We start from the raw sequence: 19,089 nt of genomic DNA on the forward strand, positions 1-19,089 counted from the left end.
AATGGAGAGACAATTAATTCCATCTTAGCCCCTTTAGGAAGATCTTTAAGAAAGGACTAACGAGGGAATGAAATGGAAAGGATGCTGGCTCTTGAGTGGAGTGGGACTTGGTTCAAATCCCAATTACTGCTTCTGTGACCTTGGGCTTAATTTCCTTGGGCCTCAGTCAGTTTCTTCCTGTATAAAATGAGAAGGTGGGAATCCAAGATGGCCTCTCTAGATGCTTCTAGCTCAGTTAGATCTATGATTTTATGATTCTGGAAATGGAGCAATGAGACCCATTTGCAAACAGTTTAGAGAATGAGGGAAGGAAGATTGTAGGACTTATTATGGTCCCGTCTTTTACCAAGAGGGAAGCCCTTATTGCTTTATGAAGATACAACACAGGAGATCTTTAGCTTTCCTTCCTATGATTCTATGTTCTTTAAGATTCTTTAAGATTACCCTCTTATCCATGATAGCCTCTTCCTGTGTTGGAGCCCTTTCATGCGACTTTTGCATTTGTGAGTTCCCAAGTACTAGATATAGCATCTTTCATTGCCACCACCAGTTCCTCAAAGTGCAGGCAAGAATGATGTCACAGGATTTCTTCAATAGAATTCCAAGGGATTCTTCCAACATTGGGTTACCTTTCTCCTGTTTGAGAAACAAAACTTTTAGCAAGATTGTTTCCCCAAGACATGGACCTCAAGTTTTCTTTTGTCTGTTATGATCGGTGTCTCTAATCTTTGTTACTATGTTCAGTCATTTTGGTCATATTCTACTTTTCGTGGCTTAATTTTGCATTTTTTGGGGGCAAAGATACTACAGTAGTTCTCCATTTCCTTCTTCAGTTCATTTTACAGGTGAATTGAGACAAAGAGGGATAAGTAACTTGTCCAGTGTCATACAGCTAGGAAGTGTCTGAGGCCAGATTTGAACTCAGAAAGATAAGTCTTTCTGATTCCAAGCTCAGTGGTTTGTCCATTGTACTCCCATCTGTCCTTCTAGTCCATCTCTTCTTCGTGTGTTAGCACTAAGAGATCTAGCCTGGGCCTCTGTAGTCCATTCATCCATTCATCTGTTGACAATACTTCATCCTTGTTGATAATTTGTCAGTTTTGTGTCTAAAGCATTATAGGCATATTATACATTTCTTGGATTTTTGTGGTTCTTCCAAAGAGCTCTCTCACATTAGTTGCCTCATATAACCTTCCAACATTCCTGTGATGTAGGATTAGGTATTTAAAAAACCATTTCATAGAAGGGGAGAGAGAGAGACACACACACACTCACCCACACCCACCCACACTAACATGAGCGATTTGCCTAAGGTCCTATTGTCAGGGAATGAGCCAAGACCGGAGTTTTTATTCACTTAGTCATACCATCGGTTCCCATCAGATTAATGGCATGCATCTTGCAAAGGGAGGTCATGGAGGAAAAGACTAAAGAAGATTTTCCCCCTTCTTCCAGGGAATACCTGACCCACAGGTTTCTACTGCTGTGATTGCAACAGAGATTATAATTGGTCTGGTTACTCTGGGGCCATCAAGTCAATTCTTCTCCCTCCCCAACACCCCTTCCCCCTCCAGGCAAGTAATAAGTGCCTGGTGTCAGAAAAATAGAAGCATGTTGTCTGCTATTTTGAACAGTCTCGGAAATATAATGTAGTGGGCAGGAGTGCCTCTGACTTCTGCCCACCTCTTAAAATATTTTCAGGCCAGTGATTTAAAAACCTTCACCATTGGTCACCCATGTGATCAGAGACTGCTCTTTCTCCAAAGTGGGGATTTCAGCTGTCTTGCATCAGTGTGTATTGCTTGTTAGGTGATGGTATTTGGTGTTTTCTGGTAGGCTATCTGGCTTTTGCTCTTTCTCCTTCTCTCCCAGCTGTTTTAAGGGAAAACCATGAAACAGTCATTCTTATACTTGACTATGTCTCTCTTCTTATTCCTATTCTGCTTGCATTACTGTGGTAGTCTCTGAGTTATTCAAGATTTTGTAATCAGTCACATCTCTCTGAATGTACTTTATAAAGAAAAGAGATGCTTTGATTAAGAATTTTACTCTGGGTAGATTCCAGTTTTTCTTCTCTTCCCATTTATTTCTGGCCTGTGCGTTCTCTTTCTTCTCTTTTGTTTTTTTCCTTCCCTAAAGCCAGTTGTACAAGTTTCAACTTTACTGAGATGATCAAACAACAGGGCTGATTATCACCAGTATTTATAGAATTTTTCTAACACAATCTCTTTATGTTTTTTCATTAAGTCCTTCCCACACAGATCCCAGAAAAATAACATGGTAGGTTAGTGTCTTGGAAGTTAAAAGAGTAAAGAAAAGAATTTGTCAGATGGCTGAACTCACTACCCTTGTTCGTCTTTCTGTCCTAAGCTCTGAGCTTCCCTAAGTATGCCCAACCTAATGGGAAACACAGTGAAACACCATTAAAAATGCCTTGATTTTATATGAATCTGGCTTTACTTCATGTCAACACATGTTCCCATGTGTATAATGAGAATATGTATGGAGTGGAGAGATCATGTATGTGGTAGAATGTCACAAGTATCTGATTTAGGATCAAGAAGACCTAAATTTGAATCCTCTCTCTGATCCTAATTCTGTGATTTTGGCCAAGTCACTTAACATCTCTTAGCCTTAGTTTCCCCATCTGTGAAACGGGTTATTCTATCTGAATGAAGAAATAATTTATTAAGTACTTAGCTCTGTGCAAAACACTGGAGATACAAATAAAAGCCACATGCAAAATACAAATGTGAGCTCTTACCCTCACATTCTAATTGGGGAGACAGCACCCAAAGAAGGCTTCAGTTTCGAGTCAGATGGAAGTCACATGGTTCTTATCATGTGTCTGTTGTAAGATTCAAATGAGATCATTTTATATAAAGCACTTTGCAAACTTAATCTAGTACTCAAAGTACTAGATAAATATGAGCTGTTATTGTTATTATTATTAATCATTTATGTCAGCATAACATTGAAAGTGATGATAGGAGCATTATTCTTGTGTTTCAACACTTATTTTATGGGAGTTCTCATTTATCTAAATTTTTAGATAGAATGGTCATATTTAATATGTCTTCTAAAATATCCTTAAACCATAAAATTTAGAAAGAAAAATAAAAGTGTTAGTCTTATTACATGGTGTCTGGGGAAGGGGCAAGTCTTAGAATCACTTTGGAAGAAGAGAGTCACCATTTGTCACAACAGCACAGGAAACTATGTGCCTGCCCAGGGAGAGAGGAACTCAGGCTGATGGGTCATGCAGGACAAAAGCCTGGGGAAAAGTATCCTGTCAGTAAGAAAAAAAATGAACCATCAATGAAATCTTTGAATATTTTTTTGTTTATCTCAGGCATAATAGTTATTATAATTCCCATTTACTAACATCTTGAGAATTACAAAATGTTCTCCACAATCAATTCCTTTGACTTGGTTAGTGCAACAACACAGTCAGGTGAGAAAATTGATGTTTTGAGAAATGAAATTATATTACTTAGAATCATGTAACTAGGAAAGATTTGAACCCAGAATGGAACCCAGGTCTGCTTCTAACTCCCAGCCCAGTATTTTTTCAACTTTGGTTTCCCGAGTCACACCACTAGGGACTGTCCTAACTGGACATGAAAACCCAACTCTGCTTCTTTCTTCAAGCATTGTGCTCTCTCTCTTTTTTTAAACAATTAAAGGATTTTTGCCGATATTTATAAATGAAGAAATTCAGGCTCAGAGGAGGCCAGTAACTGATATACAAAATTACAAAGGCAAAAAGTAGAAGAGCTGTTCCTGGCTGAGTCCAGTGTTTTCTCTGCAAAATGCAAAGTGCTTATTGCAGGGACTGTTTAACTCTGATACAAGTTTAAAATTACTATTCCAGATGCCTTTTGTGGTAACTCAGGCTGTCTTTCTTTTTGGACCAGAACAGAGGAGGGCTGTGTGGATACGTCCTCATGACTGAGTCTCAGGCCTTGCTGCCCATTTATTCCTGAACTAGTTTGTATCCACACACATCTTTTAGGCAGTTGTTTTATAATTTTGAAAATTTCCTGAGGATGAAGTGATGGACAGATACCTATTACCAACACTCTTTTCCTTCATTATTTGCTGTCTCCAGAACAATTTATCTGACATCCTTAAGGAGTATGGTATAATAAAAAGTGTGCTGGGCTTGGCATCAAAAGTGTCCTGGCTTCCAACCTTGCCTCTGCTTGCCTGATGTGGAACCATGAACCTCTTGTTTTCCTCATGTATAAAAAATGCACATAATATTTCCACTACCTACTTTACAGGATTGTTGTGAGGCTCACAAAAGATAATGTATGTAAAATGCTTTGTAAATCTCAAAGAGTTATGTAAATGCCAACTATTTTGACTATTTCCTGGCAGCTTAGTGTTGAGAATACACCTTGGCTCCAAATTGGCAGATCTGATGACATGGTCTGGTCTTGGTTTTTCCCTTTGGATCTTGATCTCTGTATATTTTTTTCCTACTATAAAATCCAGTACTAAAGTGCCAATGCATATTGAGTGATGACTCATTCCTGTCATGGACTAAGTTTGTATCACCTTAACGTGAGCTTGCCTTTCAACTTCCTTAGAAGAGAAGTCAAAGGGATTGTGATTTGAATTTACCAGAGTTCTTTAGTCTCTAGGGAGAGGACTGTGCCAAACTGTGTCATTGAACTAGGACAATTCCATTGGAAGAAATGATTCCAATGTTGGGAAGAAAGGAAAAAACAAAACAGACACAGCTAAAGACCTTGCCTCACACCAGAAGCTGGTATATTGTTTGTTAATTCTGATAACATTTTCTAAGTGCCTAATGCATTGTGGTTTCTCAAAGCATTAAAGATAGGACATCTGCCCAGCCCAGTTTCTTTTGGGAATACATTGGCACTTAATAATGGCAAGAAAATCTCTGCTGGCTCACTTAAAGCCAAAAAAAAAAAAAAAAAAAGGAAAAAAAAAAAAAGAAAAGAAAAAAGTCCCACCAGCCCACACAAAGCTTATTTAAGGAGATACTAATTCATCAAGATATTTCTAGGACCTACCCAGAAAATGTAACCTTAGGTTGCCTTCAGAATCCATGGAAATCTAAATGAGAAGAATGATTCAGAGTAGCATGGATTGGTTACATGATCACCCTCCCCCACCCTAGCTCCCCACATTTTTTTCCTAGAGTTGGCAAGAGTTTGTCTTTCTTAACCAACTGCTTTCTTCCTCTCTAGAGACTTGCTGATTTAAAAATCTGAGACTGAGGATATTTCACATATGACTCTTCTTTCAAAATAAGAATTCCATTCTCATTTACCATGGTAATAGGAAACAGGAAAAACAGAGAAATTAAATCTATAGATAATGAAAAATAAGGACCTGTTGAACAATAGTGTTGACATTTTTCTACACAAGTTTTTTTTTTTTTAAGAGCTGTTATTAAGTAACAGAATTAGCTTTTGTCTCTTACCATTCATTTAACATGTATTTATGAAGGACTCACAGTGGACAATAGTACTGTATTAGACACCATAAAGGTACAAAGACCTATAATATATTTGTCCTATCCTCAACTAATTTATGCTCTAATATAAGATGTAGTCATATAAAATATTAACTAACTTTGCCAGTGTTCAAGGCAATACTATAAGAAACATTATAAAATGTTATGGCTAAGTTTCCAGTACTAGCAACAATAATCACAACAACAGCTGGCTCTTTATATAGTTCTTTAAAGTTAGCACAGTGATTTACAAATATCTTTTGATCCTCACAATCTCCCTATAAGATGGGTGCTATTATTATTTCCATTTTACAGATGAGGAAATTGAGGCAGACAATGATTAAGGGACTCAAGGTCACATAGCAAAAAAGTGTCTGAGGCAGGATTTGAACTCAATTCTTCCTGACACTAAGCCTAATGTTTTATCCACTATGCTACCTGAATGCCTCGAAGTAATATTAGGGGTTCTGAGAAGAAAAGGTTCCTGTGCAATTGAGAGATCAGGGAAGCTAACATAGAAGAATTAGAGAACTTAGACTTGGGAGGGACTTTAGAAGTCTTCCAATTCAATTTGAATTAAAATCTTTCTGCATCCCTCCTGACAAATGATGATTTAACTTCTGCTTGAAGACCTACTGTGATGAAGAACTTATGATGTTTGGAGACAGTTCATTTCATTTATGAGCAGCTCTAATTGTTTTTATTTATTTATTGATTGCTCTGATTGTTCTAATTCATTGGCTCTCTGAGACCAGCCTAATTAAAATTAATATCTCTTCCTCCTGGTAGCTCTTCAGATACCTGAAAGCAATTTTCATATTTTCCTGAAGCCTAGAAGACATTGAGTCTTAGTGTAGATGGACAGAATTCAATGGGGAACAACTGCTAGAACAAAGGAATCTTCAGAGGCAAGGATAAAGGGAGGAGAAGGAAGGTGATTTTGCCTGGAGTAAAGAATTTATTGGGGAGAATGGTAGGAGATAAATTGAAGCAGTAAGTTAAAGTTCATATTGTGAAGTGCTTTGAATGATAAACCAGAGTTTTGATTTTATCCTCCAAGTAATGGGGAACTCCCGAAGGTTTTGAATAAGGGAATGATATAATGGAAGCTCTTTTAGGAAATTGAGAGACTGGAGGAAAAAGATCAAGTATTAGACTACTTTAGTAATTAAGATGTGCAAATGAACACCTTGTCTACGATAGTAATTATGGAAATGGAAAGGAGGAGGCAAGAATGAGATACATTATAAAGGAAGAAGCAGTAGGCCATAGTAACTACTTTTGGAGTAATCAAAAATTATAAGTTTTGATTTTAGGTTACTGGCATCAAAAGGATACTTTTGACAGAAACATGGGTATCAAGAGAAGAAATTGGTTTGGAATGGATGAGTTCAATTTTAGATGATAACTTGAAAGGTGGATGACCAGGAATTAGGGAAGATATCCAGTGGGTAGATGGAGAAATATAATTAAATTTGAGAAAAAATGATTAGAGATAGACTATCTAGAGATAGACTTATGAATGCAGGGCCATAAAATAGGGAGAAGAAAAAGATATGGCAAATCTGCCTCAAAAGTAATTCATAGATGAACATTACTGTATTATTCAGTATCCTAGTTTGCATTGGAACCTAGTACTAATACAAACTGTGCTAATCCCTGGACAAATCCAATTGCACCTTTTTCCTTTCTTGCTTCCCTTTGTCTTTCTTTTCCCCATAGCTTCACAGAAGATTTTAGAGAGAAAAGGATTGTAGTAAGCAAAATCAGGGGAGGGGTTCAAGTGATTAGAAGCAGCTTTTAGTATAGGAGGAGTAGAGTTTCTTACAAACCAGATGCAAAGCTTTACTCCTAAAACATCTATCTCCTTGCTTCTCCATATTCCTTCCTCTCCCCCCTGCCAAAAAAAAAAAAAAAAGATCTATATTAAACCAACTATGTCCCAGTGGATCTATATTAAACCAACTATGTCCCAGTGTAGATGAAAATGCTGTCCCCCTTTCCATGTCCTCTCCTGACTTCACTGTACCATAGTTTACATCAGTCCCATTTTCATATTACCTATTGACTTCATTGCCTCCCTTTTCATGTGGGAATCCTACATTTATGCCTGATCGTTTGGGTTTACAATTAATGTTAGGTTGTTTTTTTTGTTTGTTTGTTTGTTTGTTTGTTTTTATTTTTGTTTTTTTACCACATTTGTAAGAGCACCAGCTACAAACTTAAAGAACCTTGGTTCAAATCCTACCTTTTGACATTTGGCTATCTGTCAAGTCATTTAACCTTAATTAAAATTAAAAGAGAGGTCTCAGTTTCCCCCTTATTTAAAATGTGGGAGCTGGGCCAGATAGCCTCTAAAATCCCTTCCAGCTCCACATCTATGATCCTCTTGCAAACAGGCATTGCTCCATTCATTGCATTCATATCCCCTAGCACATGTCTGGTACATAGAAGGTGTTTAATGAATACTTGTAGATTTATAAGAATACAAACAATGGTAAACTGATGAATTACTTTATTGATTTACTTTAAAATATCCAAGTCTCATGTCTATCTTGTATATACTTAACTGAACTTTTGCTTTAGAGAGATGGCCAGAAAGATAAAGGCAAAGTTCTACAAAAAAGATGATGCTATTATTATTTTAAATAACTTTTTATTGATAGAACATATGCCTGGGTAATTTTTTATAACATTATCCCTTGCACTCACTTCTGTTCCAACTTTTCCCTTCCCTCCCTCCACACCTTCCCCTAGATGGCAAGCAGTCCTACACATGTTAAATATGTCACAGTATATCCTAGATACAACATATGTGTGCAGAACCGAATAGTTCTCTTGTTGCACAAGAAGAATTGGATTCAGAAGGTAAAAATAACCCGGGAAGAAAAACAAAAATGCAAACAGTTCATACTCATTTCCCAGTATTCCTTCTCTGGATGTAGCTGCTTCTGTCCATCATTGATCAATTGGAACTGAATTAAATCTTCTCTTTGTTGAAGATATCTACTTCAAGATGATGCCATTATTATTTTCTCTTATCAAATAATCAAATTTATACCTGTATGGGAGAAGGCATGAAGACCTGGGATCCTAGGCTAGAATTTGCTGCTAGAGAACTTTGAGGGACATTTTCATTTTTCCAGAGATAAACTGTCTAGTGATTAAGTATGCATCATTTGTCCACGTGGACTTCAAGGACCAGGGAGGTTGAATAACAGATTTATTTTTGTCATGGCTTTTGTGTTTTCAGCCCTGAAGATCGCTGTGGTAGATATCTATCACTCCAGGTTAAAGGAGAGGCAGAGGCGGAAAAAGTAAGTTTACTCAACCAACTCTAATCTCCTGACATTGAAATATGCATGGGACACGTTGGAGCTATGACTCACTCTGTGACGTTGGGCAAGTCCCTCTGCCTCCATTTTCCGTCTGTCAGAGGGATAATAATCCTCGTTCCATTTTTACTCCCTCCTAACCTCATAGGAATGTCATGATGACAGAGGAGATGATACAGGTGTGCAGTTTTGATCTCCCAGGAAGAGAAGCATGATCTAAATCCAAGGGGGTTTGTGTTGCACAGATTATTGGGGTTTTTTTGTTATTTGTTTTCTAAATGCTCTCATTTATGACCAAGTGCTTTTCTATATAAGGAGCCTTTCATTCAAAAGAATTTCAGAGACATTGGATAATTTTGAGGTGAATTCCTAAGTATCTCTCTGATTGTGTTCCAATAGACCCCAAAACAGACTTACATTTGGGATACTAGAACACACTTTGCTTACAGAGACTGAACAGTGGGGTGGAGAAAGTCCCTGGCACTCGGAATTAGGAGACCTGAGTACAAGTCCTGGTTCTGTCCTCTTGCTAGCTGTGCCACTGCTGGCAAGTTACTTAATACCTCCAAGCCTCAGTCTCCTTATCTGTAAAGTGGGAAGAATTCTTGGTCTCTCCCTAGGGAACAGGGACCATTTGGTTTTTAGCTTTGTTTCCCTAGTGCCTAGTACAATATGTGACACACAAAGGATGTTTCATAAATGATTGCTGATTGATTGATGCCTTTGTACTGAGACTTTATTGCTTCTTTCTGGGCCCCAGTGCTCACATCTCTGATTAATGATGGGTTTAGGTTAGATGATCTAAATTGTATGGAGTGTATGTGTATCTATCTGTTCAAGGAAGAACTTTATCAGAGAGAGAGTGACCAGAGACAGACAGACAGACAGTGTGGATTAACATGGTCTTTACTAGAGTTGGAACTCAGGAAACAATAGTGAAGGAGAAAAGCATCCATGCAGGGGACTCTGAGCCTCCTAGGGTTGCCCTCCCTTCTAGGACAGGTCCCATCTGCCCAGTGCCCCTGGTGGGAATGGAACGCTCTCTGGGCTAGAAAGCTCTAAAATAGCAAACAGCTACTCATTGTTCCTGAGAAGACAAGCTTTTGTTCTGCCTGAAACACAATTAGGGACAAAGAGTAATAGAGAGTGGGGATTAGAGCCGAGACTCAGATGTTGGTGTTAGCCTCATTTAGCACTGACATTAATTAACCTCTGATGGTTCACTGGCAGACTGTGTGCAGCACACAATCCTGCTCCCTCCATTAAACCAGGATTATACAGGAAGATATTTAGTGGCTTTCTCTGCATTCTCACAAATTGTCTCATACAGCTAGGCCCTAAGACATGGATTTTGAGCTGGAAGGGGTTGGAGTCCCATCCTCTCCCCTTACAAAGGAGAAGACTACAACAGAACTACCAAGTATGGTTTCATATCCAGTGCCCTTTTCACTATACTAAACTCCTTTTAAATGCACTTTTTCTTCATCCCCATCTGTCAAAATCTTCCAATGGCCAGTCACATGCTGCCTGCCTCATCCCTGAAGATCAGCTTTTCTTAGGTTAATTTGTCTTCATCTTTCCTTTGCCTCCATCATTTTCTATCTTGTATTATACATATTTATGTAAATGCCATACTTACTTAGTAGAATGGAAGCTCCTTGAAGGCAAGAAATGGTTCATAGTTCCACAGTGCCTTTCACATAACTGGAAGTAAATAATGTTTGTTGTAAAAAGTTTAAAGCATTATGTAAAAGAATGGCTGTTAATCATACCCTTTCCTGACTAATAAGTTAGTGACTTAAGTGGTTTTTCCAGCTCTCACTTAGCAGTGTTCCTGGCCTGGAATGCATCCTCATAAGTAGCAGGCACACATCCCTTATCCCAGGAAATGCAGTCCTAGATTGATTCATTCATTTAACAAATATTTATTAAGCAACTACTCTATCTGTAGACAAGAAAACAATATATGATGCAACCAACATTTACCAAAGCATATGTGCAGAGCACTGGAAAATTAGGGAGGATTCAGAAATAAGAGCCTGTTCTTGCCCTCAAGGAGTTGATAGTCTAGCAGAGAAGATAAGGCATGTCCACAAAGGACTAGAATTCAGAATAATTAAGTTCAGCAAAATGTACAAAGTGTTGTGAGATTTGCACTGAGGAGGGATTACATCCAGATTTAGGAAATGGGACAGGAATCAAGGAAAACTTGATGCAACAAGTGGAATTTCTATTGGGCTTTGAAAATCAGGTAAAATTTCAATAGGTGAAGATAGAAGTATTCCAGGAATATAGAGGCAGGACAGTGCAAAAAGGATTTATGGAAAAGTTGAGTTTATCAGAGACTTTAGATTCTGGATATTGTTCTCAATTCACTGGCTTAGAGAGCTTTAGAAAGAATAACTTCACTTTTTTGGGGACTCAGTTTCCTTATTCTTTACCTCCTCATGTAGTGTTTTTAACCTAATAAATACTGTATATAGAAAGTAGTGCTCTCCATTAAATTACTTCTTTATTTATTAGCTCTCTTATTTAATCTAGACAGTATCAATGCATATCACAGCTATCCTGTTAGTAGTTGGTTTTCAAGAGTGGTTTCTGGTCTTATATAGGCAGATCTGCAGATAGTAGATATACAGTTCATCGCCAAGCCTGTCCGAGAAGCTTTTCATCAATCAGCCCAAACAACTGGGTAAACATACCAGAACTCACATTCAGGTAGTCTAAACTTTGAGAACTCAAGGAGGTTTTTTGGCTTCTCCATACATGAGGAAACAAGGACTTTGGTGGATTTTTCCCCCCAGCAAGGAAATTCCCTCTCAAGGCAAATTAGCACCTGCTGGGCAACTAATAGTTTTAGAGCAAAGGTTCTTAATTACTTTTTATATGATGGACCCCTTGAGCAGTGTGGTGAAGCCTATGTATCTCTTCTCAGAATTATGTTTTTGAATAATTGCAAAAAATTCTAAATTTAAGTTAGAGGTTAGTGAAAATAATTTATAATTTTTTTTTTCCTATTTAAGTTCATGGAATGCTAAATTTATCCTTGGAACCCAAGGAGTTAAGATCTCTTATCTTATGACTAAAAACCATTACATTGAATTCCCAATCCCTATATTTATGCACACCTGCATTTTTGATTTCCTTCACAAGCTAATTGTACAATATTTCAGAGTCTGATTCTTTTTGTACAGCAAAATAACGTTTTGGTCATGTATACTTATTGTGTATCTAATTTATATTTTAATATATTTAACATCTACTGGTCATCCTGCCATCTAGGGGAGGGGGTGGGGGGGTAAGAGGTAAAAAATTGGAACAAGAGGTTTGGCAATTGTTAATGCTGTAAAGTTACCCATGCATATATCCTGTAAATAAAAGGCTATTAAATAAAAAAAAAAATATGTTAAATCTAAAAAAAAAAAAAAAAAAAAAGGATCAAATGGGAAAAAAAAAAAGATCTCTTATCTTAGAGAGTTGACTGAATTACTGAGAGATTAAATGAACTCAAAATGACTAGATCCATTTTTGACTGAGGCTAGCTCTATCCATTACCCTTTCCTGCCTCTCTTGGTGGAGGATACACCACATTTATTATCATGTTTTTTCATTTTAGGATCATACGAGATCATGGCTTAATCAACCTTAAAAAATTTCAATGTAAGTACTATTAATATATTTATTTTAAAATATCTGCCAGAATGAATGATGAAGAATTCTTTGCAGAGAGAATGACTAGATTAAAACTAATCATGCACTCTCTCTGGTTTGGGACAAAGTAATTTCTAAAATTAAAAGGGCAAAGTCATAATATTAGTAGAATAGCTAACTAGATCACTTTCTAAAACTGCATGATGAAATGTTTTGGAATCACCTATTAAATAATAATAATAACACAAATATGTTGATCTTTGAATTATATACATGTTTTATAAAAAAAATCATGTTCTGAATTAATTGTATATTGTGAAACAGAAAGGACTTAACATAAGGGAATGCTAAACACTTTTGGTTAGTGATGCTAAAGTCAAATTCTGTAACTATCATGAACCCTAACTTGGAGTATCCAGATTTTCAGATGAGTTAAAAGGGCCTCAGGAGCCATCTAATCTAATTCATTCCTTTCCTGCCCCCCTCCAAATCTCTATCACAATACATCCAATGAGCCTTTAGCCTTTCCATGAAGACCTATACTGAAGAGGAGCCCAATATCTTCTAAGGCAGTCCGTTGTCACTTCCAATTTGCTCTAATTGTTAAGAAGTTTTTCTTGACGTCTGCTTTTTATTTCTTGCAACTCCTACATGTTGTTTCTTGTTTTACTCTCTGGGGCCAAGCATAACAAGTCTGATCTGTCATCCATGGAATAGTCTTTCAAATCCTTGAAGGTGACTGTGATGATCTCTTCCTAGTTTTCTCTTCTCCAGGCGTAATACTCACACTTCCTTTAATCAACCCTTTCATGGCATGGATTCAAGGCCACAGTATTGACCTAAGGGGTCATTAGAGGGTATGTCTGATAGCCCAGCCAGATTAAAACTCATGATGTATTTTTCTATCAGCAAAGTATAATTTGTTCAGTAAAATAAGATGAGAATCTAATAATGCTAATAATAATGGTTGGCTCAGTATTTATAGTATAAATAACAAATCCTGAATTGATACCTCCTAGGCTCATCTTGTCCCCTAGAAGGTAACTTAGCATTCACCTTTAAGGGGCTACCTCCTAGGTGAAATTGATGTCATAATGTCCTTTTGGTCCCATGATAAAGTCAAACAAGAATTTATCAGGTGCCTCAAGTGTCAGTCATAGTTTTAAGTATTGTGGATGCAAAGAAAGGCAAAAATATGCTCACAGTTTAATGGGGAAGACAACATTTAGACAGACAGACAAATGGATGGATGGATAGATAGATATATACATACAGGATAAATTGGAGATAAGCAATGAAGGGATGGTATTAGCATTAAAAGGGATTAGAAAAGACTTCTTGCAGGTGGTCAGATTTTAACTGAAATTTGAAGGAAGCTGGGGAAGTTAGAGTTTCTCTGCATATTGAAGGGTAAAATAGCCAAGCTCATAAACCATTTGTATGTTGATCTTTACTCACCATAGAGATTGCCTGGTCATCCCTGTTTTGATTATCATTGAATGGGAAGATATCTCCCCAGCCTTATTATTTCATTAGCAACAGCTTTGTACTACAAGTACAAAAGTTTGGTTTGTTGCTGCTGAATGCCAGGGAGGGTGTGAAGGGCTCAGCTGCCAGGATACTGAGTACATAAGTTGACACATTTTTAGAGAAAGTCAACTTTTAAGTTTCCATGTACAGTCAAAGTCCTTGAACAAAGTCCAGAACAAATTGGTCTCATGGCCAAATTCTGTCCTCTCATATCGTGAGAGGATATCAATACATTTCCCATGTAGTTTTAGAGGATTCTTTCTTGTTAGCTGTTCATCAGATCATGGACTTTTAACAGGAAGAATGTCTTCTGCCTGGGAAGTGATTTCCCCCAAAAAGGAGACACCATCTTAATCTCAGGCAAAAACAGAGGTTTCTTCCTAAGCCTATGATGTTTTTTTCAGAAGTTGAAAAAACAAGTGACTTCAGGAAAGCCTTGAGAACAGTGTCAGGTATGCCCTGCCTAGGTGGGCCCTGTTCTTCCTCTGCAGCGCCCCAGTCCCCTTCCCTATTGCTTCACACACTTGAAAAGAAAGTGACTTGTAAAGCTGTTGGCTTTGACTGCTGTGGATGGGGGCCTGGCCTGCCTGAAGGATGAGGCGGCAAATGTCATTCTTAATGGTTGTAACTGCCAAGTTCCACACCTTTATCATCAGGGTTCAAAATGCTCTATGTATACAATGAAGAAGTGTGGCCCTTACTTAGGGCACATAGAAAGACATAATTTAATATGGGGATGTGTGTGTCAGAGATAAGACAACATTTTTAGCTTGGCTATTGGATTTTCTGGAGAAGTAAACAAAGCTATGAATTTGGGTGGGTCCAATGCATCATATAACATATATCATCAAAAAGTGTGACTCAGCCAAGCCAGGTGTCACCCCTCAATTGTATCTCCCATTAGTATGTTCCTCTGACCAGGACACACAAGGTCTATTCAGTCATTTTGGTGCTCTGTGGAGATGCTCTCCTGTGATAATATCAATGTGTGGTAGTTATAAGCTGACTGTTCTTATTATAATTAATGTTTTGTATTCTTAGTTTTTCCTGTTTGCTTCCTGTTCATGAACAAATTATGTCACGTGTAGTTTGAAACTGTTCCCTTCCCTTAAATGAGATAATATTTGTAAAGCACTTTGCACAGTACCTGATTCATAGGATGTGCTTAATGAATTATTTTTGCTGTTTTTCCCTCCACCTTCCCTCTTGGGAAATAGATAACCTAGGGACCTCTTTCCTTTCATTATGGTATCAATGGTCATGTTTTGTTATTTCTTGTAGTGATGGAACGGCGTTATCCCAAAGAGGTCCAAGATCTTTATGAGACAATGCGGCGGTTTGCAAGGATTGTGGGACCAGTTGAACATGACAAATTCATTGAAAGTTATGCATGTAGGGAACCAATGAACTTCAATATTTGTGAATATGTGTGTGTGTGTTTGCATAAAGTGGAGAGACACTCTAGACTGTTGTTAACATATACTTTTATTTAATAGGAGGGTATTTCTGTCTTAGGTCTTCTATTATGACCCTAGAGATAATTTTATAGCTCTGGGGGTGGAAGAAGAGTGAGTAATGAGAAGCTTCTTTCTAAGTGACTTCTCTGGGGAAGCACAAGGTGTTTCAGTGGCACTGAGACTTAATGAATCATCCGGATGGCATTACCAGTATTCACTTCTCTTTATATAAAGTTTCTGAGAAAACAGCTTCCCTTACTTGATTTCCACCATCACCTAAAGCCCCAGGTAACCTGGGCAGTGAGATGCAGACTAAACTACCACAGACTGGATTACTCAAATGTATAGCCTTAACTGTGGGCTCTGTGTACATGGTTACTACCCTGCCCAAAATTACCAAGAAGTGGATTTTGGGAAGGCACCTTACCAACATATTTATCCAGTGTCTCATCACTTAAATATTTGCTTGCATGAGAATTGTGTGCATCAGTCTGAACCAATTTTGTGGTCCTTTTTGGCTCTCTGTCCATGTGTGGTTTGTCCTGAGAAGTGATTCTTCACTTCCTACCCCAGCTTGGACTAACCCTATTCCTATGTTATTCCTCAGGAATGGGGCCCTCCCAATTGACTGAGCCATTTCTTTGACAGAACTAAATCCTTCCAGGCTTAGAGTGCTCCATTGCTTAACATTCCAACCTATGCAACTTAATCTGTCTCTTCAGGGTAGACAAAAACCTTGGATTTGTGGAAAACAAACTGCTCTTTTGTCCCTCTATGAGAAAAACTGCAAAGAAATACTATCTGGGGCCTTTGTGCTTTCCCTGAAGAAGGGATACAACAACTCTTCTCAGAGACAGACCTCATGGGTGAAAGGATTTGGTCTTCTGGACCTGAACTTTTCAGAAGTGGATTTTGTTTTTTCAGGAGAGTTAGTTGAAGCCAGTTAACTCTCAGCTCCCTTGGAGACAACAGTCCTGTAAGCATCTAGACACAACAGCTGGAAAACATCTGTAATGGTTTTTTATCAGCTTCTGGTTAAAGCTGGAGTTTAAAAATAAGCCTCCCAAAATAGAATTTCCCCAACCTGCTCTTATGGTATGATAGAATGACTCACTTGTGGGAATGCCAGTGGAACTGTTTGCCGACTTATCATTTTATCTTTCTATTATTTGTCCTTTTTCATTCTTTTTTTTGGGGGGGAGACAGTAGAATTTGAGCTTCGAAGGGAAATCAAGCGGCTTCAGGAGTACAGGACAGCTGGAATCACCAATTTTTGTAGTAAGTAACTCAGGTTGACCCCTGTGCCCCCATTTCAGATTTGGTGTTGTCCAGGATCTGGAGCAGATTTGCGTTATTTCAAGATTTACTGGTACAGATTGAGTTCCTTCTTTTCCTGTGCAGCCTCAATCAATTAGAAGTTCTTAACCTTCATTTGGGTCATTAAATCCTAGAGCAGTCTGATAAAACCCAAGAATGCCTCATCACAATATTGTCTTTAAGTGCAAAATATAAGCTACATAAGATTACAAAGTGAATCAATTCTATTGAAATATAGTTATCAGAATATTTTTTTTTAAAAAAACAAAAAACAAGTTCATAAACCATAGATTAAAACTTCCTGACATAGGTCTGTACTTGAATAGTCATGTATGTCCTTCAGGATGGAAGATGTCATCAGAGAAAAAAGAGAGAATGTATGTAGAACAGAGGTTCTTAATTTGGAGTTTGTGAACTTGCTGTTTTAAATATTTTGATAATTATTTTAAAACTACTTGTTTTGCTTTTAATCCCATGCATATTATTTTATGCATTTAGAAACCTGATTCTGGGGTCTATAGGTTCACCAGACTTCTCTCAAAGGGATCCAGGGCCCAAACAAGGTCAAGAACCTCACCAGTTCTAGAGCCAGGGTTCTCCTTTAAGACCTGAGCCTATGCTTAAGCTCTTAATTTTTGATACAGATTATCAGGTACTAGGTTCCAGCTTGTATCTTCTTTATTTCAGAGATGGAGAATCTGGTCCTTCCCCATTCAACAAGTTTTTCAAGAATCTGAGGTGCCTTCAGTTAAGTTTATTTGGAGCAGGAAAGGTTGGGGAGCATTAGGAAAACAAACAAAAGAGGAAGGCAAGATCTTTGACCAGATCAGTGCCTCCTCTTCCCTTTTCCTCCCTGTTATCTCTCTAGTCCTTAAAAGCTGTCCTTCCTCCTCCCTTCCCCCTTCCCCAGGTATTTCTGATGCTGTAGCCCTGGAGGAATAGGATCAGACTTTGGGTGTCTTTGCATATCAGAGATTCTAATACACAGTGAAAAGGAAAACCCTCTGGGCAGTTTCAAAATAGCCTATGCTTTGGGGAAGTTGTACAGTCTTCATCCCGTGGCAAGAAAAATTTTAGATTTTCCTCCAGTTCAATAAATAATTTTGTTAAAGAAAGTGGCAGCAGCAGCTCAGCCAGGACCGAGGTTGGGCAGAGGGCCGAGGCAGCCCTGCCGGGTGGGTAGGGACTTCATGATCTTGGCCTCTTCTTCAGGTGCCAGAGCCTATGATCATCTCAAGAAGACCCGAGAGGAGGAGCGCCTGAAGCGCACCATGTTGTCGGAGGTCCTGCAGTACATTCAGGACAGCAGCGCCTGCCAACAGTGGCTCCGTCGGCAAGCTGACATGTATGGCCATAGTCCACAGCTGAGGGAATTTGGGGCCTGTAGAGCCCAGTGTCATAGGATTTAGAGTGGGGAGACGTCATGGGATCGCAGACTTTGGGCTAAAAGGGATCCTGGGGCCATTAGTCCAATACCCACTTTTTACAGATAAGGAAATTAGGGGTTTGCCCAAAGGCCACATAACTAATTAGCATCTGGGGGAGGATTTGAACCCAGGCCTCTTGACTTCAAATCTACCTCTTTTCCCCCTGTGCCCACTGCCTCCCTTAGTGATTATCCTAACCCTCTCAGGAAGCTGAGGCCTAACAGGATGCAGTGACTGGCCTGAGGTCACACAGTGGATCCAGGTCCCCCACTTTAGAGGCAGTGGTCTTCCCACCACACCAGGCTGACTCTCACCCCTCTGCCCTAAGAATTTTCTCAAATAGCCCATCATAGGAACAGTGATTTATTCCTAATTTGAGGAAATATGACTGTCCTCTTATTCTGCTTGATCATTTTGATTCTATTAAAATGTAAAAAGATATTCCCTCCCATCCCAGTGATGTCTTAAGACTTCAGTTGAGGATGGTGTACCCTGCCCTTACACAGTTCCAGCCAGTCCAGGCCATTATTTCCCCCAGGAGAGTTTTCCTGCTTCATGAATAAATGTAGTCATGTGCCTCTAAGGGATCCTGGGCCCAGCTTCATTGTGGTCATTCAAAATAATGATTAGAAAATAAGAGTTTGTTGTGATCATTGGAATAGCAGAAGACTCCCAAGGGCCATTTTTGTGACCATTGCCTTCTTGATGTGATATAACATAAGCTCAAATTTTTCTTCTTCATTATAGCGATTCAGGCTTGAATCCTTCAGTTCCAGTGTCTTCAAATTCAGGTAATTATGTCTCACACTGGAGTGACTATGAAAATTTGATTGCCTGTCTGTCCTTAGGATTACTATTTCATCCCTGAGATCCAGAGT

General features: G+C 38.5%; 1 protein-coding gene across 6 annotated transcripts in view; it reads left to right on the forward strand.

Annotated features, from left to right (window-relative positions):
* Positions 1-19,089, forward strand: part of TADA2A (transcriptional adaptor 2A) — a 77,235-nt gene that overhangs the window by 35,508 nt on the left and 22,638 nt on the right. For all 6 annotated transcript variants that reach the window (XM_023502180.2, XM_031966560.1, XM_023502181.2 and 3 more), the window contains exons 9-14: positions 8,748-8,811; positions 12,446-12,489; positions 15,292-15,402; positions 16,674-16,745; positions 17,997-18,129; positions 18,959-19,002. In XM_023502180.2, coding sequence (XP_023357948.2) covers positions 8,748-8,811; positions 12,446-12,489; positions 15,292-15,402; positions 16,674-16,745; positions 17,997-18,129; positions 18,959-19,002 — 468 coding nt within the window. The remainder of the gene's footprint in view (positions 1-8,747; positions 8,812-12,445; positions 12,490-15,291; positions 15,403-16,673; positions 16,746-17,996; positions 18,130-18,958; positions 19,003-19,089) is intronic.

This window comes from Sarcophilus harrisii, chromosome 4 (assembly GCF_902635505.1).
Source record: "Sarcophilus harrisii chromosome 4, mSarHar1.11, whole genome shotgun sequence".
NCBI classification, from domain to species: domain Eukaryota; kingdom Metazoa; phylum Chordata; class Mammalia; order Dasyuromorphia; family Dasyuridae; genus Sarcophilus; species Sarcophilus harrisii.